This window comes from Bactrocera dorsalis, chromosome 6 (genome assembly GCF_023373825.1).
Source record: "Bactrocera dorsalis isolate Fly_Bdor chromosome 6, ASM2337382v1, whole genome shotgun sequence".
NCBI classification, from domain to species: Eukaryota; Metazoa; Arthropoda; class Insecta; order Diptera; family Tephritidae; genus Bactrocera; species Bactrocera dorsalis.
The window spans coordinates 15,082,243-15,099,035 of record NC_064308.1 but is presented as its reverse complement, the minus strand read 5'-3'; the positions used below and the strand labels follow the sequence as shown (position 1 = coordinate 15,099,035).

Here is a 16,793-nt window from a genome sequence, read left to right as displayed (position 1 = left end):
GTAGGTTTTGAGCAAAATTGAATTTACATACTTTCTAATAGCTAAACACCCACCTTGCAGACCAAAGCGTTACCAGTTGAGCGAATTAATTGACTGGTTTCATCGTGTTATGCGTAAAGATGAAAAATGGTGGGGATACCGTCATTAAGACATGTGTTGTGATCCTACCTTCTTATTGAAAGCCAAGTTCACGAATATATTACCGATGTCGTTCCCTCCAACATACCGTGGTTGTAGAATTTTGGTGTACAATCCATGGAAGAGCAAGTACCATGAGAATTATGACCATATCGTGCTGCGCAATATCATGATGCCGAATTGGGGAGTGGGGTGAACCAGCTCCACCAAAACCGATAGAACATCGGGATGAACTACGCAAATAATAAACAACATTCATCAAATGAAAGTTGGCAGCGTTGGTGACTAAGCAGCGATTTGAAAAAGAAACATTTGCATCTACGCGAATTACAATTCGTCTTTACATCTAGTGAATTATGGTCGATTATGAATGGTGTGGAAGTTGATATTTAAACTTTAAAAAACAAATAAATGTAATTTGGCTTATATTGATATTTAAACTTTAAAAAACAAATAAATGTAATTTGGCTAATAATGAGCCGCTATTAAAAGTTAAGGAATTTGAGTTGTATTTTTAATTGGGCCAAACAAGTTATTATCGATTTGAATAACTTCAAACGGAATATATTTCGAACAATCATTTATTTTTTTAAATACTATGCCTATATACTACTGAGCATGGCAAAATAGTGTTGCGTGAGCTAATTTAAACTACTTTTTACTACTATATAGATATTGCAAATTCAAAAAATAATTTCTTTAAGAATCCTTTTTATTTAAAAACTTAGCTTCGAACTAAAAAATAGTGTGGTAAATCTGTTAGGATAATCAAACACTCCATTTGGGAATGAGTAGGATTCCTGATCGCCGGCGTATAGCTAAATTCTGACATTTAAAACGTGTACGTAGTTTGTGATTACAAAAATTTATAATTAAAATATAGAAAACATGGCTATTATAATTATCTCTTGATTTATCTTACAATAAAAAAATGTGTTTTACTGTTCAGACGAATTGTTATGGTATGTAATATCAAATTTTTCACAATAGTTATCTCTTATGGTCCACTCATTATCAAATATAATTTCCATTTTGTCCATGAATAAGTTAACTAAAATGCTTAAAAATATGTAGCATATTTATCTATATCATGAAGGTATAATTAATTTTTGTTATGACAGCTAAAATCTTTACTCTATAACAAAAATTTAAAATAGTATTTATAAATGTACAAATATAGTACTATAAATTTATAATTTAATATTATAGCATTTTCGCTTTCTGCAACCCGTTTTAACCTCTCGCCACCCTTATTCACCAGAGGTGGCCATGATGTTGTTATTGTAAAAGTACACTTGAGGGGTAGCTTAAGGACTGTGAATGGCTCTTTTTCTATGGTGAATGGGACTTTCCCTACTCCTCTATACCATGCTCATAAGCACACTAACAGTTCGTGCATACTTATGTACATAGCGCATTGATCTCCTCAGAGAGTTCTCAATTACACAAAACCTTCATAAGCACATACATACTTACAAACACACAAGTCAAAGTATTAGGGTGTACCTAAATACTAACATAAGGACGTAAAAGGTGGTAATAAAGTAAAAGTGCGGATATTTTCAAACTTAAAGCTAAAATAAAATAAATAAATAATATTATTTCGCAAAAATGGTTAACAACGACACTAATCAAAATACACCTGCAGAAGCTAAACGCTCAAAACAGGTTGTTAAATATATTTCACAAAGTGACAGTTTATTACGATACTGCACTAGATTTGCCGCTTCACCGATTCACGAAAACTCGGGATCGTTATTAGAAATAAAAAGCCAAAATCTTAAAAATTTTTGGACTCGCCTCCAAGCGGCTCATGACGCCATACTAGAATCTGACGATTCAGACTTGCCTCATAATTTTAAATCATCGGCTTACGATATTTATGAACACTGCTTAGACCAGTACGAAGAAACAAAAGCTATGATCTCCGATCAATTAAAGCTAATAAAAGCAATTGCACCTACTCCACATCCGAGAGTAGAGCTGCCACAAATGCAACAATATCAAGAGGCAAGTTCAGGCATCCAACTCGAGTTGCCCGCTTTTACGGAGGTTATGAAGAATGGCCGTCCTTCCGGGACATATTCACGGCCGTATACATAAACCATCCTCAATTATCACAAGCGCAAAAATTGTATCACCTCCGATACAAAACTAAAGGTCAAGCAGGCATAATAGTAAAACAGTTCGCTCTTAAGGACGATAATTTCAATTTGGCTTGGGAAGCTCTAAAAGCTAGATACGAAAATGAAAGAATACTGGTCGATAAACAAGTAACGACACTATTAAACTTGCCTAAAATCAAGAAAGAAACAAGTGAAGAATTTGTAACACTACAATCCACTGTTTCTAATTGTTTGTCGGTTCTATCGACACTAAATATTCCCACAGACAGCTGGGACCCAATTCTGGTAAACATTTGCACCGCTGCATTACCAGAAAAGTCGTTACTTCTATGGGAGCAATCGCTCTCATCACGAAAAAAGTGCCCAACGTGGCAACAAATGAAAGATTTTCTCACCACCCAATATGAAATTGCGGAAAGGTTAGAAGAAAAAATAATCAAGAAAAAGAACATTAAACACGACCAAAATAAAAGCTTAAATAGACCCCAAGCTAGAAGCAAAAACAAATCAAACATAATTTTTAACAAAACACAAACGTTCACATCCGAACAGGGAAAACATACGTCATGCGAACTATGTAAAAGAGGGCATAAACTTAAAACTTGCGAGAAATTTAAAAAACTAAACATTAACGAAAGAAACAATTTCGTAAGAACAAAAAAACTTTGTACCAATTGTTTGTCTCATGCGCATGCGCTCAAAGATTGCGAAAGCAAATTTAATTGCGTTTATTGCCATAAACGACATAACTCAATGCTTCACATTACAAATTTTTCCAGCTTAGCTCAAAATAACGCTAATGTTAAAAGAGCTGCAGGATTAGTTACAACAGCTAATCCCGACTTACAAAATTCGGAAAATTGCCAAGAAGCACCATGCTGCTCAAAGGCTTTAAAAACTCAGACGCTACACAGCGAAAACCAAAGTAGTGTATTATTACCCACAGCAGTGGTCTCCATCGAGCACCGAGGGGAACTGTTTAAACTTAGGGCCTTAATAGACCAAGGATCTCAACGATCTTTTATAGCGTCAAGGGCACAAAGTAGGCTACAACTGCCAACAAAACTAGCTAATTTTGAAATTACGGGAATGGGCGGAAGAGTAGTACAAAACTCAAACAAAATCTGCCCCATTACCCTTATTTCCCCCCAAGCGGATAAGCGCATACAAGCAGAAGCTATTGTCTTACCGCAACTAACAAACATGCTTCCAAGCTATCATATAAATAGCAAGCATTAGCAAAAGGTTTCACACCTTAAGTTAGCAGACCCCAACTGCAACACTCCCGCTCAAATAGATATTCTATTAGGCAGCGATCTCATACCTCAAATTATTCTCGAGGGTGTTGAGAAAATTACAAAAACACTTCTGGCGCAAAATACCATTTTCGGATGGGTCCTAAGCGGACTGGTTGCGGAACCAGTCACAACAATGACAACTCAAGTTGAGGAAATCTCAAACGAATACCTCAATACACAACTCAGGAAGTTTTGGGAGTTAGAAGAACTCCCCCCCATATCAATCACAACCCCAGAAGATCGATATTGTGAGGATTTTTACAAATCCACAACTACTCGATTAGATAATGGCCGGTACGTCGTACGACTACCACTAAAGCCAGAATTTCCCCACACACTCGCCTTAGGTCATTCTCGTACCTCTGCTATCCAACAGTTTTTAAGTATGGAAAAAAACCTACTTAAAAAAGGCGAGCTAAAACCAGAATACGATAGGGTTTTAGAAGAATACCTCCATTTAAATCACATGGAAAAAGTCAGCCCTGGCGAAAAAATTATAAAGAGTAAATACAATTCTTTTTACCTGCCACATCATGCAGTAATAAAGCCAGACAAAAAAACCACAAAGGTAAGAGTTGTCTTTAATGCATCAAAATCATCAAGTTCGGGGAATTCCCTAAATGACATTTTATTTACGGGACCCGCGCTTCAGCCAGATTTAATGCTCCTCATACTAAATTGGCGTATATACAAATATGTTTTCAATGGGGATGTTGAGAAAATGTATCGACAAATAGTCGTACATGATGATGATCAAGATTTTCAGCGAATTATTTTCCGAAAATCTCCCAATAGTCCACTACGCGACTTTAAATTAAAAACAGTTACCTTTGGCGTAAACTGTGCCCCATACCTCGCCATTCGTACACTCCACGAACTGGCAGAAGACACAAAGTCAGAATTTCCTCTGGCAACACAAGTGTTGAAAACACAAACGTATGTAGACGACATTCTGTCCGGAAGCCACAATCTTCCACAGGCATACGAGTCACTAGCACAAGTGACAAAAGCGCTCAATACAGCAGGGTTTCCGTTGAAAAAGATAACGGCGAACCACCCTAATATTTTAAAGGACATACCTAAAGAAAATCTATTAGATACTAATTTCCTTAAATTCGAAAAGGAAAGCACAACAAAAACTTTAGGCATCCAATGGAATGCGATATCGGACCAGTTCTCATACACGACAGAGTCCATATCCGCATTATCAGCCATCACAAAAAGACAGATTCTATCCTCGGTGGCAAAACTTTTCGACCCCGCAGGATGGCTTTCGCCAATTATGATCCAAGCGAACGTCTTAATACAAGAATTATGGCTAGATGGAACCGACTGGGACGAACAAGTGAAACCTCTTCGCTTAGAAAAATGGTCCCAGTTCGCAAACAATCTGAAGGACATTTCTCAGATTCAAATTCCACGATGGGTAAACTACTCCCCCGAACACAAAGTCGAATTACATGGCTTTTGTGACGCCTCAGAAAAGGCATACTGCGCTACTATCTATGTGCGCACGCAAAGTGGCACCACGACCACAAGCCACTTATTAGTAGCAAAAGCAAAGGTGGCACCTTTAAAAACTATAAGTCTCCCACGACTTGAGTTATGTGGCGCACTACTACTTTCAAAATTAGTAGCCATGGTGCAAATGCATTTGAATATGACAAAATGCAAACTCTATATGTGGTCCGATTCCGAAATTGTACTAGCCTGGTTGGAAAAACCACCACATGCATGGAAGACGTATATTTCTAACCGAACGTCTCAAATTCTTGACCTAGTGGGATCAGCCACTTGGCGTCACGTAGCCAGTGCTGATAATCCTGACGATCTAGGTACAAGAGGGTGCAAGCCACTGCACCTTGCCACTACCACCCTCTGGTGGAATGGCCCCCGATGGTTGATAGAATCTCCTGATTCTTGGCCACAATCCCCCATGCGCAACATTATCGCCCCAGAAGGTCGAAAAATCGCCACCTTTCACACATTATTGGATGATGCCGACATCCTTGAACGATTTTCCTCGTTTCCAAAAGCGCTCAGAGTAGTCGCTTATATGTTCAAATTCATAGAACAACTCAAAAGCAAAGTTAAGGGATCACATAATTTCCCATGCGATACGTTGACGCACCTAGACCTAGAAAAGGCAAAGGTCGCTCTTATCACTTATACTCAGTCGCGCCACTTCAGCTGCGAGATGTCACTATTAAGAGAATCGAAGCCGATTGACAAAAAGAGCTCACTCTTAGTACTAAATCCATTTCTGGATACGAAAGGTCTGCTTCGTGCTAATGGTCGGCTTGCTAACTCAAGCCTGACATATAACGAACGCCATCCTCTAATAATACCAGAAAAGTCTCGACTTGCAACATTGCTACTCAAGTATATACATATACTAATGTTGCACGCGGAACATCGCCTAATGCAATATATAATCCGCCAAGAGTTTTATATTCCCCGACTTAAGCCTCAAATAAAAAAGTGCATTTTCATGTGCAAGATCTGCACTATGCATAAACAGAAGACGAGGACGCAGATTACGGCAGCACTTCCACCGGAACGCTGCAACTTCGCTCTGCCTTTCACTATCACAGGTGTTGATTTTGCTGGGCCTTTTCAGATAAAGGCATCCATGCTAAGGTCTCCTACCCCAATGAAAGGCTACGTGGCTGTCTTTGTCTGTTTCACGACAAAAGCAGTGCACCTCGAGCTATGTACTAATCTGACAAAAGAGGCTTTTCTCGCGGCATTTGCTCGTTTCGTCGGACGACGCGGTTTTCCGTCCAAACTTAAGAGCGACAATGGAAAAACCTTTATCGGAGCTCAAAGAGCCACAGAAAAACAGTTTGTGGACTTTATTAAACAAGTCTCCCCTGAGATTGTACAAAAGTACGCCCCCCAAGGCATTAATTGGCAATTCATCCCCCCAAGAGCTCCTCATATGGGTGGTTTATGGGAATCAGCTGTAAAAAGCTTCAAATCCCACTTAAAAAAAGTAGCTGGAAACTACAAATTTAATTACGAAGAATTTACAACACTATTAATCCGCATTGAAGCCGTTCTCAATTCACGGCCACTAACAACACTCTCGCAAGATCCCTCAGATCTCACAGCCCAGGGCACCAGGGCACTTTCTCAAAGGAGCACCCATTCTGGCCACACCTGAGCCAGGCGTGGAGTCGCTATCCTTATTAAATCCATGGGAAAGAATTAAAATTCTCCATCATAATTTCAGTCGCAGATGGAAAGAAGACTATTTAAAGGACCTCCACAAGAGGTATCGATGGAAAACATCAGAAAATGCGCCAAAGCTTGGAGATTGTGTACTTATTAACGACGATTGTCTCCCACCTACCGAGTTTCGACTTGGCCGTATAGAAAAGCTCCATTATGGCTCAGACGGTCACATTCGCGTCGTTGATCTCCGTACTCAAAGCGAAATACTCACCAGACCGCTGGTCAAATTATGCTTTCTACCAACCGCGGATAATAACGAAAATCCGATACTAAACAATTCGAACATAATGCCGTAACGCAAATGAAAATAAATCAATAAAATCGCAACCCGCAACCAACCGTTAACAATAACAATAAAAATAAAAATAACAAAAGAATCGTCGGTCAATACGACGACCCAGTCATGCCACATAACGTGGCACAATCACACATTCTATTTATATACTACCATGTATATTCAAATATAATTTCTTACAGAGTTCAAGATGGACGTGGACATGCCTACAATTCCAACTCCAACTGTTCGGTCGGCCAGCAACGGGGCACGTATTGGGCCTACTCCTCCGCCCCGCTCAACCAATGCTGCGGTATCGACTGCCGCTTCTGGTAGTGGCTCACGAGCAGCCCCATCAGCGCCATCCGCTCAAGTCGAGCCGCGTCGCATCCGATGCCCGCTATGTCGCCGGAAACATCGACTGCAACACTGTGGGCTCTTTAAGGAGCTAACACCGGCACAACGACAGCGTGTTGCCCAGGCACATGAGCACTGCCTCAACTGCCTGTCGCACACGCATGAGACGCAGGAGTGTGCTTCTTCCGACTTATGCCACACGTGTGGCAGACCACATCACACGCTGCTGCACAGGACCCCACGACGCGATGTAGGTCGGCCAGCTGCCTCAAGCACGGGTAGATCCAGGCAAGCAAGCCGGACGGTACGACGTCGAACCACTGCAGCCCGGCCTGAGCCCCATCAATGGCGTCCGCACTATGTTGCACCAACCAGGCGTCGTCCAAAAGCGCCACAGCATCGCCCCGCTACTGGACTCAGCAACGTAGTGGCCACACTCCAGCAACTGCAAAGATTGCTAGGCTGAATATTCGCCTAGGGGGGCCGGGATGGCTAAATGAGATAAGCCGCCCCCCCTAATGCCACTACACGAATACACCACCAACATCAATACACCACACACACCGAAGCTACATTCCACAAGACCCACATATCAACACTACCCACACGCGAGAGGACATCCACACACGCAAACACATACCACACTGGTGAAAAGGGGGTCACCTAAAAAGTTAATGCAGTCTCGTTTTGACCTACAAACGACGTACACGCATCGCCGCCTACTTCTCGCTTCCCCGCCGTCGCCTGCGATTTGAATAAGTATATTTAATCAAAACCTTGTAAACGTTAAAAGGTCTGAGTAAACCTACTTTAAACATTAACCGCGCGTTTTATTTAAAATACATAAGTGGAAGTGGTAAGTGTCAAAAAGATACAGTGATTTGGACATTACTGCTTTAAACAGACGTAAACTGGGTTTTAAAAAGCCTTTATGATGCTAATATGAGAGTATCATTGGGCAGATAATATGGTGGAACAAGACCCCAATTCTGATAATGCAACGATCCATAGTGAACAGTCATTAACCTATACCATACAGGCGGTTGAAAAACCCATAAATTGTTTCAAAAACCAAATTATTATAGAAGAAGAATCCATCTAAACGAGCTTTTATTATATTTGGAAATAGAACAAGACACAATATTTTAGGAATTATTCAAAACCTTGTCAACACCAACATAGTGAATGCAATCCATTGCAGTCTGCATATTCTAGCCTACATCCAGCACGATCAAGTAAAATTATTTCCAAATACCAGTTTTAAGTATGCCAAGAAATTTGTGACTGATATACTTATTCGATCCAAATGACCATCTTGAAATCATAATACAGAACATAATCGTGCTCACCGCGCCGCACAAGAAAACGTAAAACAAATTTTGAATGACTATATTTTTCCCAAACTAGAAAAAAACTGGAGGATGGGGTCTTGTGTAGAAGTTCACGGAAGTGAGGAAAGTTCTCTGATCGTCATTCACTTGCGAGTGGCCAGAAACGGTTCTTTTACATATGATTCAAGCAGCTCACGACTTCCGGTCTTTGACCAAGTATCCTCTGGGTAGCCTAAGAACATCCCTTTGAAGGCGAGCTAAAGTGAGAAGGCGAAACATCCCCTGCATAGTGTTGTGCGCTGGGTTTAAGACCAGTCACGTAAAAAAACACCCCCACTAAAATGCGTAAACAGCCTCGGAAGAGAGACACCCCTTTTGATGACGACCATGGCAAACGAAATAAGGACTACGAATTGAGGGAATGCACCTGGAATGTCCGGTCCCTTAATTGGGAAGGTGCGGCTGCACAGCTAGTTGATGTCCTCGTAGAAACAAATGGTAATATCACCGCCGTCCACGAAATGCGATGGACGGGACAAGGACAGAGACAAGTAGGTCCTTGTGGCATTTACTACAGTGGCCATATAAAGGAGCACAAGTTTGGTGTGGGATTCGTGGTGGGAGAAAAATTCCGTCGCCGAGTACTATCATTCACTCCGGTGAATGAACGTCTAGCCACAATTCGCATCAAAGCGAGGTTCTTCAACTTATCGCTTATTTGCGCCCACGCCCCGACGGAAGAGAAGGACGATGTGACCAACGATGCCTTTTATGAGTGCTTGGAGCGCACTTATGAGAGCTGCCCCCCAACGATGTCAAATTCGTGCTTGGCGACTTTAACGCCAGGGTGGGCAAAGAAGGTGTCTTTGGCACTACGGTAGGTAAATTCAGCCTCTACAAGGAAAAATCTACAAATGGGTTGAGGCTGATCGACAGCTGCAAAACTTTATCGAGCAGGCACAACCTTCTATGAGTGTTGCTGACGTATTGTGATGATATCGACACCATAGGCCTCAACATCCGGGCCGTGAATTCTGCTTTCTCCAGGTTAAATAAGGAAGCAAAGCAAATGGGTCTGGTAGTAAACGAGGGCAATATTACATATCTCCTGTCATCAAACAAACAGTCGTCGCACTCGCGACTTGGCTCTCACGTCTCTGTTGACAGTCATAACTTTGAAGTTGTAGATAATTTCGTCTATCTTGGAACCAGCGTAAACACCACCAACAATGTCAGCCTGGAAACCCAACGCAGGATTACTCTTGCCAAGAGGTGTTTCTGCAGACTAAGTAGGCAATTGAGAAGTAAAGTCCTCTCTCGACGATCAAAAACCAAACTCTATAAGTCACTGATTATTCCCGTCCAGCTACATGGGGCAGAGGCATGACGATGACAACATCTGATCTGATGAGTTAGCCTTAGGAGTTTTCGAGAGAAAGTTTCTGCGAAAGATTTATGGTCTCTTGCGCGTTAGCCACAGCGAATATCGCATTCGATGGAACGATGAGCTGTATGAATCAAGAGACAGGGGCTGCGCTGAATAGGACATGTCGTTCGTATGGACGAAAAAACTCCGGCTCTAAAAGTATTCGACGCAATACCCACTGGGGAAAGCAGAGGAAAAGGAAGACCTCCACTCTGTTGTAAAGACCAGGTGGAGAAGAACTGGCTTCGCTTGGCATTTCCAATTGGCGCCACGTTGGGGAAAGAAGAAATAGCTGGCGCGCTGTTGTTAACTCGGCTATAACCGCGTAAGTGGTGTCTACGCCAGTAAAGAAGAAGAAGAATATCAGTGTGTAGCAGCTTAGCTAAATGTTAAACAACATGCTCTGTTATAAGTAAGTAATGAAGTTTTTTGAATTTACGCTCCTAAGTCGGTTAAAAATGAACATTTTCTGATTTTTTTTTACAAACCATCCTCTTTCGATTCCCTTCAAAGTGGTTCAGACCATTCTTCGTTGCATGCAACGGTTTAGTCAGCTATAGCGAACAGACAAAAACCAAACTTACTTTTATATATAAGATTATGAAGATGCCTGTAAAATCTTAAAGGGCAGCTATAATTGTGTTATAGCTAATAATGAATAGTTCGTGAATGAACAAAATTGAAAAAGGCGAGCACCATTCGAACGTTAATTCAATTTCCCATATAATTTGGATTTATAGGTGGTGATGACTAAGGAAATATGAAATCAAAGATAAGAAATATTTTCGACCACCCATCATTTGGCAAAATTATAATTAACTCTACCATAAATATATTAACCATATCAAATTTCGTGAAGATACCACGTCAAATGCGAAAGTTTTCCACACAGCAGCTAAATGCTATAGTTAATGGATCTGAACAATTTCTTCGGAGATTACATTGTTGCCTTAGAAAATAATCTATACCAAATTTCGTGAATATATCTTGTAAAATACAAGAGTTTTACATACAAGAACTTGATTCCGATTATTTAGTTTGTATGGCAGTTATATGTAATAGTGGTCCGATATCGACAGTTCCGACAAACGAGCAGCTTCTTGAAGAGAAAATGACGTTTACGAAATTTCAAAACGATATCTTAAAAACTGAGGGACTAGTTCGTATATAACATAAAATAAAACGATGAGTTTTTCTTGGCAGCTCTATGTGCTTACTTTGATTTTTTATTCCAAACTGAAAACTTAATTCTATTGCAAGCCACCATCAAGCTTAGCTCGAGCCCTATAAGTGCCTAGTCCTCAAAATTAGGTTTGCGCGTGTTTCGCTCACCTACCTAATAATTGGGAGAACGGATGCGCGTATAGCGCATTCCATTGAGCTAAGATTGCAATAGGAGTCTCAACTGTAAGTTGACTCCTAATTGTGCAGACATTGTTGTCAGCGAATTTATATGAATTTATGTTGTGTTAACTCCTCCCTCCGAAATTCCAATCGTCCCCGATTGGTCTTTAAAAGTATGGTATGTCGTTAAGACTTTTATGTTTTGCTACTTTTCTTGTCGGCATATAAATCGCTTCCGCGTTTTGAATAGTGATTTCAGCAATTTTTCGTGTCCGAATTTTAAGAGTTATAATTATGATTATAACAACGACCAAAATACCGAAGTGAGTTAGCATACTAGACTTGACTAGTAAATTTAGAGAGCTAATTTTTTTTATATTTTTTATATTAAGATCTCTCATAAACTTTAGAGATAGTACTTCTTCGTACTCGGATCGAGAATTTGAATTATGGATTAATGCTGGCAATGGTCTCAGGCTGTGAGCTTCGATGGCAGTAAAATTTAAATTGTTAATTTTTATTGTTTCATTAAAAAATTTTACAATAAATGATCCACTTAAATGTCTCGTTACATTATTACTTATTGGCTAAATGAGTAGCGACGTCGCATCACATCTGCATTAATTCATCACACCGAATCGACTATTCACCTCATCACGCGAGAGAACACCACACATTAACACACATATACGCACATGCACCCAAACGCGATGACTTACTGCAGTCTAATTAGAACAAAAGGAATAGAGAAAGCAGCTCGCGCACCTTTCGTTGATACGACGTCGATCACGCAGCATCGCTTTTCGCAGCATCCCGGTTCCCGTTCACTACCCGCATCTATATATTTTTTATAAAGTTTTCATTTAAAGTCATTTGTAATAATTTTCATCATTTCATTTAACATTTTTTAAACCGGCTGTTTTCAAATTTGAACTGTATACAAATAAAAGGTCTATAACGATTTGCGGAATTGGTGCATTTTGGTTTTTCTTTAAAGGAAAGTGTGAGTGGCCTAAAAGGTGAGATTTTATACACTTATAGTTAAATTTCCTTGAAAGTTACTTAGTAAAATTAATCCTGCTTTTAGTTCTTCAATGTTTCTTACATGTTCAGTATTTGTAATAATACAATCATAAGGTTTGTTTTCTATCAAATTTTTAATACAATTTTCGTTTTTTTAATCTTCAATTTGGTCTTGTTTGCATATTTTTACATTATTTATTTGTTTACAATCATTTTCTATTCCATAGTAATTTTCATTACATTTCAAAACGTTTTCAAATTTTAATTTCAAAATTGTTCCATTTTTGCTTATTGGTTTTATTAAAATGCAATTACAAATTTCATTCCTTGTTTTTGGTACTTTTATTACATAAATTAGTAAATTTTGTTTCATAGCTATTTGAGTATTTGCAAAGTTTAATGATTCTTCTAAAGAATCCAACGGAATGTTTTCTTCAATAAATATGTCATTTATCTTGTGAGCCTCTTCATTCGATATTATGAAACTGTTTATTATGTTTGCTTTGGTAATACTATGTTCAGACCGACACTTAATCACACGATTTCGGCTGTTGAATGGATTATCCCACTAATCTTAAAAATGTATCAAGATTTCGCCATACAAAAATGACAGTTCCAAATCACTTCATTGAAATGATTTGAAACTGATCCACGCTAAATCTGTCCGTGCGACTCTGATTTTGCGCAATATACTTGTCAGCACTGGAAAGATACTAGTCAGCACTGGAAAACTATTACATTATCACAGCTGATTTAGACACTACAAAGGGAAAAAAATGTAAACAAACAAATTTTTTTTAAAGCAATGAATCTAATTTCACCTGAAAATCGACCAAGCAAATGAAAAAATGCATCCATTATTTCTATTATATGGAAAATATTAAAAAAAGACGGCTTTTATTTCAAAATACTATATGCCAATCTTTTCTTTTGATAAATATTAAGCGATGTGAATTCATGAATGACAATAACAGCTGTTTTTTGATCTTTCTAACGGCAGTGAGAACACTGTTGGATTATGAAATGCTTAAATGTAATCTAATCTTTGAAATTTTCGGTCTGAACATAGTATAAGATGTATTGCTCTGTTAATGTTTTCAATTTCTTCTTTTATTATATCAATTTTAAATTTATACTGAAGTATTAGTGAGGTTCGAAATTCATTGCTATTTTGTAGTGTTTTTAATATGCTGTTGCTTACATCGGTAATATTTTTAATTCTTTCAAAAACTTTTCCATTAATTACTAGCTGTTGATTATTGTTTTCTATGCTTTCTTCAAATTTACTATTGATCGCTACAAGGTCATCATGGTCGGGATTTCCCGCAATCCATTTCCATGCTGATCCTATAAAATTTAATGACCTCTTTACTTTATATTTTGGTGTTATATTGTTGATAGTAATATTAATTATTTTAATTTCTTCTGCAACGAATGGATGCAAGGGATGAGAAGGTGGGATATTTTTTGTGAAGTGGGTATTTATGTCATCTAGGATTATGGAGTATTCGGTGGGGTTCATGAAGTGAAGGATCCTGTAAGTTCCAGACTGCACTTTGCCGATGCCATTTTCGATGGTGACAATTTCGGATCGAGAGTAATCGAGTACTTCAACCGAAGCGTAGCAAAGGATGTGAAGGGTTATAGAAATTAGTGATCTAAAAGGAGATATGATTATATTAGTTTCTTATACGATCTTTGTGGACTATTTTGCCTGATTCTGTTTTTACAGTGGAATGTCTGTTTTCCTTAACTATTTCCTATTTGTACCTTTTTGAAAGTTTTGTTCCTAATCTTTCATTCTGTTTAACAAAAATTTTGTCTCCTGTTCTATAGTCAATAGTTTCCTTTCTATATTTGTTATGATATTGCGGGTCCTTTTCCTGTTTCTCTTTTAATTTTTCTAGAATCTTCTTCATAGTTTCTTCTCTATTAGTGGCATTTGAGGTAGGGCTACCAAAGAATATGTCAACGGTTTTTTTTTGTAACAGAATGAACAGAATGGTTGCATTCGTTTACAGACCATTCCATTAATTCGTCGAAATTTTTATCAGAGTGTTCCTGTTTTAAGCATCTCATAATTTCTGATATTGTTGAATGAAACCGTTCTATTTGTCCATTCACCTCGCTTTTATAGGGTGGTGCAGTGAATATTTTTATATTGAATTCGTTTTCTAACATGAATTTTATTGGTTGAGAATTAAATGTCTTTTCGTTATCGAAAACTATAGCCTTCGGAATTCCAAAATAATATATTATTTCTCTTAAGGATTTTTTTATACTGTCTATACTTTTCCCATCTATTTTCTTTATAATGGCTAATTTGGAAAACTTTGTCTGTTGAGAAAATGTCTATGTGAATAGTATGACCAGGATATTCTGGTAAGGGTGTAGCTCCTAATTTTGCATTGTTTGGGTGGCGATCATATTTACTTTCTTTGCAAACTTTGCATAATTTTGTGATTTTTTTTATTTTTTTCGACATAGCGGGGAAATGATATTTTTCCAAAATCTGTAGCACGAGTTCTTGACAGAAAGGATATTGGCCTACCGTCTTGGGAGAGTACGGCTCCTAGAGCGTAATTTGAAGCATCCGTGGTAAGCTCAAAAGCTTTTTCGAAATCTGGATAGTGAAGTATAACATCGTCTGACGTCAAGCAATTTTTCAGGTCTTTAAAAGCTTCTACTTGCTGTGCTGTTAGATTTAAAAGTGTCCTTTTAGACTGATTCTTGGAAACTCTTCCCAGCTCTCCTCTCAGTATTTCAGTCAGAGGTTTTGCAATTTGTGCATACGCTTTTATAAATCTGCGATAATGTCCGGTCATTCCTAAAAAGGAGCGTAAATCATGGACAGTTTTGGGCCGTGGAAAATTTATTATAGCTTCTATCTTTTTTTGTGTAGTTCGAATTCCATTTTGGCCAACTATTATACCGAGGAACTCGATTTCCTTTTTGATACCTTTAAATGCGCTTTTTCGAGAGTGTCAAATATAATTGCAAGATTTCTATAATGATCTTCTTTACTTTTGCTAAAGATAATTATGTCGTCAACATAAACGTAGCACCGAACGCCGATGTGTTTTCGTAGCACATCATCCAAAGTGCGTTGGAAAATGGCAGGCACATTTCTTAAGCCGAATGGAAGTTGAGTGAATTCAAATTTCCCATTGGCAATGGAGAAGGCGGTCTTCTAAATATCTGCTTCGTTGAGAGCAATCTGATGGAATCCACTCTTAAGGTCAATTGTAGAAAAATATTTATTGGATCCTAGATTAGTTAGAATAGTGGTAATATCTGGAATGTGATATCTATCTGCTATGTTATCCTCGTTCAATTTACGATAGTCGATAACCATACGGAATTTTTTTAATCCTGAGGCGTCTTCTTTCTTCGGTACGACCCATACCGGAGAATTGTAGGGAGATTTCGATGGTCGAATAATGCCATCTTTAAGTAATTCCTCAATTTGTTTGTCTATTTTCTTTTTTAAATTCATTGGATAGGGGTAAGTTTTGGAATATATTGGCCTATCGCTTTTAGTACTAATTTCGGCTTTAACGTTCGTGACATATGTTAATTTTTTATCTGGTTCAGCAAATAATGTTGGGCAAGAGTTAAAGAGTTGTTTTAATCTTTCGTTATCTTCGGGACTCAAATGATTTAGCCTTAATGTAGTGTGCGCAATAGAGTTAATTGCTAACTGGTGGATGGGGTATTCGTATTAATTGAGTAATGTAAAATAGTTCTCCTTAGTAAAAATTACTGCGTTTAAACTTTTCATTGTATCGTTACCTATTATGGCATCAAAGGTTCTTAACTTGGGCAAAATGTGAAATTTTAAATTACCTATTTCATCACCGAAAACACTGATATTGGCATGATGAGTAATTTTGACGGGTCCACCAACAGAATTTACAATGAAGGGTTTGTTCGGAATGGGGTTCCTAATATAAGTTGGACTAATATAATTTTTGTTCGATCCGGTATCTAATAAAAATTTTAGTTCATTGCCATTTTTCATTTTGAAACGATAGCATGGCAATGAGGAGTTTAGTCTAAAAAATTGATATTGTCACTAGGGGTTGCTTCGATCTCTTCTTGTTCTTCGTTATATTCGGGTTGGTAGTCCTCCGAAGACTCGTAGTACCCTTCAGGATATTCTAATATTTCATTATCGTAATCTATTGGGTCAGTTTCTGTAACTTCAGTATTGTAGATCCGTTGCATTTTATTAGGGGT

At 38.4% G+C, this 16,793-nt stretch overlaps 1 protein-coding gene across 4 annotated transcripts in view; it reads left to right on the top strand.

Annotated features, from left to right (window-relative positions):
* The window catches only part of LOC125779230 (uncharacterized), a 101,649-nt gene extending 94,804 nt beyond the window's left edge, over positions 1-6,845 (top strand). For 3 of the 4 annotated variants that reach the window (XM_049459859.1, XM_049459857.1, XM_049459860.1), the window contains one exon: positions 61-6,845. In XM_049459859.1, the coding sequence (XP_049315816.1) occupies positions 3,696-6,728 (3,033 nt within the window). In that variant the 5' untranslated portion in view covers positions 61-3,695 and the 3' untranslated portion in view covers positions 6,729-6,845. Of the gene's footprint in view, positions 1-41 lie in introns of all 4 variants that reach the window. The other variant, XM_049459858.1, reaches the window with a different exon arrangement.
* Positions 6,846-16,793: the final 9,948 nt, after the last annotated feature.